Below are 9,573 nucleotides of genomic sequence, written 5' to 3'. Positions count from 1 at the left end.
TGCTTATTAGTACGGTTGAACTGGATCATCGAAGGTCAGAAGCAAAGACATTGGTTAATAGAATGGGATTAAATACATAAAGGATATTTGTGTTGTTTAACATTTAATTATTGCAGGTTTGCGTCATATTCTGAGTTGCATTATTTTTATTCATTTTGAGGAATACTGAATCTGTTTTTTTTGTGAGTGAGATGAATTAATGCATATTCATATTTATTTTAGAACTACAGTGACATCTGATTTCTCTCAACATGGGGACAGGAGAGCTGTCAATCAATAAATTGGAAAAAAAAAAGTAACTTGCGTTACTTATTTGAAAAAGGAACTCAGATATTCTCTTGTAAATTAAAAAGTAATGCGTTACTTTACTAGTTACTTGAAAAAAAGTAATCTGATTACGTAACTCGCGTTACTTGTAATGAGTTACCCCCAACACTGGTCCTTACAAATATGTATGTTTATGTATTTTTTGCATTTTTGGACATATATGTCATGTATATTGCATAATATATAGATAAATGTTGACAAATGGTTGCCACATATAATACCATACAAATATCATCATATCGATTTTATTAACATATGTACATATACAAATTTAATTTACTAAGGGGAGATACGTTATAAACTTACATCTTTATCTGATAATGTACTTGTGTGAAAAATATGTTGTTCTATGGTATATGCCATATGTTAAATTTCCTTATGGGATAAGACACTGCATTTATTTTTAATAATATAATTAATTCCAAACTTTGGTGATGTAAAAAAATATAACATTGCAAACATAAAGTACACTTTTCCCATGCTACATGCTTCATGTTCACTGAAGCCATTGTAGAGGCAAAATAAGGAAAAGAAGATACACACACTCAAGTTAATGCCACACTCCTTAAGCAGAGATTTATACCCAATCATTGTTTGTGTGTTGTCATGGGGTTTGCCACAAGTGCGTCCCAGGCTTCCTAGTATTTCAGCAAATGGCCATCTGCATGTAAACGACCAGCTCTGAGACAGATCAGATCACCCAGCAGTCGCTTTGGTGAGAATATCGCCCAAGTGGAATGGAAACTTAATTTCAGGGCTAATATTAGCCTGGCTCTCTGGAAAATTCCTTCTAAAAGTTCACAAGCTGAGAAAAGGCAAAGAATTTATTGGGTGTTTTGCTTGACGGTATACACAAAAAGAGTTTGGGCTTTTGTCTTTGGGATATGTATTAAAGCTTCACCCATGTCCTTTTACAGGCTTTCAGTGTTTATTTAGTTGAAGTAAACACCAATTATGAGAAACAGGAGCTTGTTCCATCCTTCTTCGAAAGTCTTTTTAAAAGAGCACAAGGCTTATGACATGTTTGTCCACTCCAGTGGATATTTCTCACCAAGACTGGACTACTTTTGTTCAAAGACACAATAGTTTTGAGACTGAACCCAGTTACTCTAGACCTTCAATATCAAAGACAAAACACTTCAGTGTTTTGGGAAACAGGGTCAGACTTTTGAACTTAGTAATTTCATGCCAGAGACGCTCTGAGACACTTTAGAGTGTTGATTGTACAGGTACAGAGTGTAATGAAATAACTAGTAAGTGTAGGATTGGTTAGGATCTGGTGTAGAAACCACAGTAGGATTTATAGCCGTTACACACTGTAGGATCTGTGCGTGTGGCCAAAAATGAGAAGTCTGTCATCACAACCCTCTACATTGCGAGTAAATCACTCGCATATGCGACTAAATCTTACTCTGGGCGACTAAATAATGTCTAACATTAGCCATTGGCTAATAAATTCTTAGATTTTACACGCCAGTATGTGTGTGAGAGGCGTTCAACACAGATTTTCACTCGATAAACACGCTGACTGAGCGCTTGAGAGTTTCGCTCTCCGTCAAGCGATCTGTACTATTTTGATGCGCTCAATGGATCATGTCATGGACTATGAAGGTAGAATGACGTCAAAAAGATTTGCATACGCAGGGTAATATTTGTGGAAGTGTACATAACACTGTAAGCGTAAATTAAATTTGCATGCGCAAGAGAAGCTTTGTAAAGGTGTAAATCGTGTTTCAAGCGCAATAAAAAAATATTTGCAGCATTTTACTGTTACTCGTAAGTGTAATTCATGTATTGTGAAACTGCAGCTTCATGCTAACGCAAAATAAATATGATCTGCATGCTTCTGACTTCCATTTTTCCGCGCTTACGCTTTTGGCACGTTTTTTTTGCCAAAAGACGGTCAAAAGCACTGCAAGCCTGTGAACAGTGATTTGCAAGCGAAAACAACAGTTTAAAGAACTGCAAAACGGATTGACTGCATAGTGTGTGTGTGTGTGTGTACCTACTTAACCATATTTTGGGGACAAATTTGTACCCAAAAGTGAGCAAAACCTGACAAAATCGGCAAAAACCTCAATTTGTGGATGTCCTCATTTGTAAAACTGTTATAAAAATAAAGTAAACAAAGTTTTTTTTTTTACTTTTGAAATTGTAAAAATGCAGAAAGTTTTCTGTGAGGGGTAGGGTTAGGGGTAGGGGTGGGTTAGGTTAAAAATGTATAACTATCTGTATATAAAAACAATCGAATACTAGCCAATGGCGATTATATTGCCAAGGTGTGCGTAGAGGGTTGCATCATTGACTCCCTCTCATGTTGTTCCAAACCTGTTTGATTGACTTTCTTCTGTGGAACTCAATAAAATACCTCAGCGTTTGGAAAGGAAATTAGGTCCAGTGTTATTTTGTGTTCTGAACAGAAAATAAAGTCACGCAGGTTTGAAATGACATGAAGTGGGTAAGAGTAAATTATGACAATTTTTATTTTTCAGTACCTTTAACCATACCTTTAAGCTTGATTACCTTTCGATACAGTTAGAAAACACATTTCACATGTGTAAATATTCCTTTTTACCCATGCACAAATGAAACATATATCCATACAGTATATGAAATATGTTGTCATATGAAGTAAAAATGTACATTTTGGACATATATATCATGTACATGCATATCCACCCTAAATGTTATATAAGGAAATATAAAAGATAGACGTGTATTAAAAAAATGTAAATTACAAAACAGATTTGTGTATATAAGCTGTTTAAACAAAGTTGCATATATAAATAACATATATATCGTTGACATGTATGGTTGCCACAAACAATACCATATAAAAATCATATAAATATTAACATATGCACATATACATATTTTAATGGGGGATTTGGTATATGTTATAAACTTAAATCTTCATCTACGCAGAGAATTATAATATTTTATTTTAAGTATAAGAAAATTATATATTGCCTTAGTAACATATAAGGCAAGATCACTATTAATATAGGGCAATATATGTCATGTATGACATTGTGTAAGTGTAAATATTTTTTTTTAATATGTAAACAGTTTACATCTTTAAAACAAGAGTGATTTGCGTCTAAACCGACATCTAAACAACTCTGTTACTTCCTAGGTAAATCTCACCTGGCAATAGTCCAGCGGGTTAACAACGAAGGAGAAGGCGACCCGTTCTATGAAGTGCTTGGCATTGTCACCCTAGAGGACGTCATTGAAGAAATCATCAAGTCTGAAATCCTGGATGAGACAGACTTATACAGTATGTGCCATGAAAGTCTTGTGTTTTCTTTACAAAGCAGCTTAAAAAGTACATTGTAAAATGAAGTGTCTAATGTCCTATGAATGAGTTATACAATAACTCATGTTAATGTTAAACTACCTCACAATTTCCCCAGTCTCTTACTATGGCATGGTTTTAAGTCGTGACATTTATTTTAGCTTTCACATTTAAATTTCACTTCTTTAGGTATCGTTGTAAATATACATTTGCAAATATACGAGGAAAGGCGTTTTACACAGCATTGAGCTTTCTTTCCGTCATCCCACTTTTCCAACAGCCGACAACAAAACAAAAAAGAAAATCACCCATCGAGAGAGGAAGCAGGATTTCTCGGCTTTCAAGCACATGGACAATGAAATGAAGGTTAAAATATCACCTCAGCTTCTACTGGCTACTCTACGTTTCCTAGCAACAGGCAAGTGTACTGCATTGCTGCTTGATTTACCCCAGTGTGTCCTGTGACTGTAGTATGGTCAGGCTGCTCACAAAGAGGAGGAGCTTGGCCTCTGGGTTTTGGTGAAAGTCGTGCCATGATGTTGATGTTTGTTTTTTTGTTTTTTTGCATTCTAAGGTTTTGCATTTAGAGAGGAGCAGCTTGTTTGGGTTAGCGTATAAAAGAATGCCTTTGAGCAAACAGCTAAGAGAAAGAATTAAAAACATCTTTGACACTGGCAAGAGAGCTTTCTCTTTCACTTTTCGGTTTCATAATGTGTGTTTCTCTAAGAAAGGAAAACGATTTTGTGTAGAAGCCACAGTAGGATTGTTGTTATGGTTTTCTGCTGTGCTGTCAAAGGTTATGTCGCTGTACTGCTTTGACAGATATATATATATTTTTTAAAACCAGGCTGTGGAAACAATTTGATTAAACATGAAATATCATATTAGATAAATAACATACACTACAGTTCAAAAGTTTAGGGTTGGTAAGATTTTGTAATGTTTTAGAAAGAAGTCTCTTCTGCTCACCAAGGCTGCATTTATACAGTAGAAATACAGTAAAAACAGTGATACTGAAAAATATTATTACAATTTTAAAGAAGTGTTTCTATTGTAATCTATGGTAAAAATTTTATTTATTCCTGCGGTGCAAAGCTGAATTTTCAGCATCATCACTCCAGTCTTCAGTGTCACATGATCCTTCAGAAATCATTCTAATATGCTGATTTGCTGCTCAATAAACTTTTCTTATTATCCGCTTGTTAAATCAGGATATAAGAAACTTTGTTTCTGGGTCCAAGACTCTAATTGTTTCACTTGAGAATACTATCTAACAGCCATTTATGAGCACTATTTATTCATTATGAGCACTATTATTATTATTTATTAGCATTTCAAAATATGTATATTAGCACCGTTATAAATGTATATTAGCAATGTTTATTGCTTTCTTGTGTCATCTGATGGAGCGCTTGGAACCGGAAGCAGTTTTAAAAATATTTATTTGAAAATATAAATATTTTGTAAATTTTTAAATGTCTTTACTGTCACTTTTGATCAGTTTAATGTATCTTTACGAAATAAAAGTATTACTTTTTTATTATATATATATATATATATATATATATAGGTAAATCTCAGCTGTTCTTTTTTTCTCTTATTCTCTCTAACTACCACATTTTGTTTCATAGTGTACGCGTTTCATAAAACTTTTTTCAAATAAAATTCATAATTTTTAATAAAAAAGTAAATACAATTATTACCTTGCAACAGACCCAAATCTGATATTCTGAAAGCCAGTTTACATTAGACATTAATACTATCTATCTATCTATCTATCTATCTATCTATCGTTCTATCATCTCTGTCTGTCTGTCTGTCTGTCTGTCTGTCTGTCTGTCTGTCTGTCTGTCTGTCTGTCTGTCTGTCTGTCTGTCTGTCTGTCTGTCTGTCTGTCTGTCTGTCTGTCTATCTATCTGTCTGTCTGTCTGTCTGTCTGTCTGTCTGTCTACGATTTCTACAAAAATTATGAAGCAGCACAACTGTTTTCAACATTGATAATGTTTTTACTGTATTTTGTATCAAATAAATGCAGACTTGAAGAGCATAGGCGAAAACTTATGAATGGTAATGCACATTATATTTTTGTATAACTGCTGGCATGTTCAGGCATTTGGCACAACCTCCTACAAGTCATTTCCCTTTGCTTTACTGACGATCAAGCCACTGTTAAAAGGTCCCAAGGGTGGTTGTGTATAATAGAGACAAAAAGGGCATGCCAAACATATTCTGACTGGAGTTCCCCTTTAAACCTAATACCAGGATTTGGTGAGAACTTTCCTGTTGTGGCTTACGCTAATCATTGATTAACAAATACAATATTATTAGTGTTTCCTGGTCAAGGAGGGACCAGCTGCCAGATTACACAGATACTTGTAAACAGAACAATGTTACAAAGAGTTATTTAGCAACAGACAACCATCATAATGGACAAAACACTGCATACGTCATTAAATATTCACAGAAACGTTCATGCACACAATTGAAGACATTAAATGGAGTTAAAAAAAATTTGTTTGGTTTGTATGTTTTAGAAGACTTAAAACAGTCAGAGAAGATTCACAAGGCAATCTTTTCACAGATGGATAAGCAGTTATTGAAACTTACTATTTGTCCAAAAAAATGCTAGAATGTCATTATCACAAGGTTTACTAATATACCGTGTGATCTTTTGAAACCAGGAAATGCAATATTACCTTAAAATGGCCCTGAGTTAACATTTTCAAGTGCAAACAACCCACAGGAACACGAAGATGATGATCATGTCTCCTTTTGCTTTACAGAAGTAGAAGCATTTAGTCCAAGCCAGATGTCTGAGAAGATCCTTCTACGTCTCCTCAAGCACCCCAACGTCATCCAGGAGCTCAAATATAATGAGAAGAATAAGAAGGCCATCGAACATTACCTCTTCCACCGCAACAAGCCTGTGGACTATTTCATCCTCATTCTGCAGGTCAGCTTGGTTGTTTGGTCCAGGGCTGCAGAAGGCATAGAGAGAAGGGATTGAGCTTATTAGCCTAGAACAAGCTGGGATTTTCGCAAGTATTTAACACGCCCAGTATGAAACGTTTCAACTAATGTCCCTATGTGAAAGAAGAATATTTTAGTGAGTATTGCGAAAGACAACCTTCCTTCTAAAGGGAAAAACTGAAACCAAAAATCTCCGTCAGTATTAACAGTATCTACTTGAAATTGCTTAAAAACCGTTCCTAGATATATTGAACGTCTGGTTTTCAATGTAATCTGTTCTCTAAGGGGAAGGTGGAGGTGGAGGCAGGGAAAGAGGGAATGAAGTTTGAAGCTGGAGCTTTCTCCTCGTATGGGATGATGGCTCTCACCGCGTCTCCAGGTAAGCACAACTAAATCCAAATTTATTTTTTTTGTTTTAAAGAAATAGTTCACCCAAAAATGAAATGTACTCATCCTCAGGCCATCCAAGATTTAGATGAGTTTGTTTCTTCATGGACCTAAATTTGGCATTACATCACTTGCTCACTAATGGATCCATTGCAGTGAATGGGTGCCGTCAGAATGTGAGTCCAAACAGCTGATAAAAACATCACAATAATCCACAAGTAATGCACGTGGAAAGATGTGTGTTTGAAACAAAACCATAATTAAGACATTTTTAAACTTTAAATCATTGCTTCCGGCTGAAGTCCTCTATCCATAATGTTGCTTTCTCCAGTAAAAAAAAGTCTTGTTTGAATCAGGAGATAAATATGCACAGATCAGGCACCGTTTACAAGTCCAAAACAGTTCTAAACAAATATGTTGGTGGATTTTGATGTGAGAGGACAACAGAGATTGGACTTTTTCTCTGGAGGAAGCTCGTATTTTGGCCAGAAGCAATGGTTTGAAGTTAAAACACCTTAATGATTAATTTGTTCTTACAAACACACGGCTTTTAGCATCTGGACTGGAGTCATGTGGATTACTGTGATGTTTTTATCACCTGTTTGTATTCTCATTCTGATGGCACCCATTTGCTGCAGAGGATCCATTGGTGAGCAACAAGCTTAACTTCGTACATTTTGGATGGGTACATTTTCAGCAAATTTTCATTTTTGGGTGAACTGTTCCTTTAAGGAATAATACTGCAATGCAAAATTATCTTGATACCACGTGATACACCCACATACCCTGCAATAGTGCAGAAGGTTGTGGGCTGTATTAGTCCAAAAAGTATGCGGGGAAACATACTTTGAAGATCTTTGTACTTTGTACTATTCCCAGTCAGGCATAATTATATGAAGATTCAGACATTCAAAAAAATAACAGCATATTTCAGAAGGTCTCATTCCAGAGGTCAAATGGCAAGAGAATTTAGGACTGTCATTAGTCTTGTAGCTTTTTAAAAGTACTGATACTGTAATCTGTAGGGGCGAGCAATATGATGGTAAATAGTACATCTGTGGAAGAAGAAACCTGTGAAATGATTAAGATTCTGCTATGCTATGTTCATTTCACAGTACACATATTTTTGCACCTATCACCAGCAATACAGAGTGAGTCTTTTTTATGCTTTTAAAAAAAAATGTGGTGTGACAAGATGGATGGATGGAATTGTTGTTGCTATTAATCATAATAAACAATTATTTTGCTAACTATTATAGTTTATTAGACATACTCTATATTGACAAGTAACTTGCAGTATTTGTATATCAAATGTGGCCCATCTTGTGCATTTTATAATGTTTTTACAGTTTTGAGTCATTTTATAAGCTGATGTTAATTTGATTCATTGATTGTGAAATGACTGTTTATGATTATGTGAATCGACTTTCTATTGTGTTACTGCTTTTGTACAGTGTCCTTGAGCTTGGGAAAGGCGCTATATAAATTAAACATATATGATTATTATGTTTATGGACTGGTGCCAGCATTATAAAAAAAGTATTTTTTTTAAATAAACACTTGATTATCCAGATAATAAACCAATTTTCATTATATATAAAAAAAAAAAAACAAACAAACAAAAAAAAACCTATACTTATATACTGCCAAAATATGTTGACATGATATAAAATTACTCCAGTAGTCCTGTGACTGCTGACTTTTTGCTAACATAAATCATAGTTATACTATAATATACTAGTTATATTATAAAAGTTACAATAGAAATCATAATATTTCATTTATCCAACAGAACATAAAAATACATGAAAGTCTTTGGGGAGAAGCATCCACTAGCTATTTTGAAATGATGGTGGAGTGCTTTCAAATTATTATGAACAGTTTTAGATCAATCAGAAATTTGCAGGAGTTGAATCTTCTACCAAAGTGTATCCATGTGCTAGTTTAGGGGAATGCCACAGAACATAGGTGACCTCTGGTGGTGACAACTTTGGCCTACAGTAATACTAAGAGTGCCTTATTATGGAGGAAAAGAGAATCTTTTCTTATTTTTTCAGATTAAAATAAGTAATATTTAGTGATTTTCTCTGATCCTTGATCTTTCAGTCCTTTTCCCTTCAGTTCTACCTTTTAGTCACTTTGTAGTTTTGTTTCCCACTTTTTTTGATGCTTTCCTCTTCTTCCTACTCTTTATTCTTCTCTGCAGTTCCTCTCTCCCTGTCTCGTACCTTTGTGGTCAGTAGGGCTGAGTCTGTTGCTGGATCTCCAGGTATAGTTAAACCAACATGCTTGACAAGTCATATCATCCTTGTACGGCTCAACATGCGTATCCTAAATTCAGTTTTGATGCTTATTGTCCAGTTGAAGCAATGACCGAATCATTTGTGACTAATCAAACAATGTGAAGGTCAGACATCTGTCTGTGACTCATTGTAAACCATGCTGTATATTACAGTAAACCCACAGAATCCCTCCCACACATTCTTACTTCACAGGCCTCCTGGAGTAAAGGGCGACAGCGGGGGCTATACACACACACACACACACACACACACACACACACACACACACACACACACACACACACACAC

At 35.0% G+C, this 9,573-nt stretch overlaps 1 protein-coding gene across 1 annotated transcript in view; it reads left to right on the top strand.

Moving 5' to 3' along the window:
- LOC107704309 (metal transporter CNNM2-like) overlaps positions 1-9,573 on the top strand; it is a 41,877-nt gene that overhangs the window by 27,642 nt on the left and 4,662 nt on the right. The window contains exons 2-5 of the mRNA XM_016507203.1: positions 3,464-3,607; positions 3,906-4,043; positions 6,409-6,578; positions 6,881-6,974. Coding sequence (XP_016362689.1) covers positions 3,464-3,607; positions 3,906-4,043; positions 6,409-6,578; positions 6,881-6,974 — 546 coding nt within the window. The remainder of the gene's footprint in view (positions 1-3,463; positions 3,608-3,905; positions 4,044-6,408; positions 6,579-6,880; positions 6,975-9,573) is intronic.

The sequence above is a fragment of the Sinocyclocheilus anshuiensis genome, unplaced genomic scaffold, assembly GCF_001515605.1.
Source record: "Sinocyclocheilus anshuiensis isolate Anshui unplaced genomic scaffold, SAMN03320099.WGS_v1.1 scaffold1448, whole genome shotgun sequence".
NCBI lineage: Eukaryota > Metazoa > Chordata > Actinopteri > Cypriniformes > Cyprinidae > Sinocyclocheilus > Sinocyclocheilus anshuiensis.
Note: the sequence above shows the minus strand (reverse complement) of the source record. Positions and strands in the feature narration are given on the sequence as shown.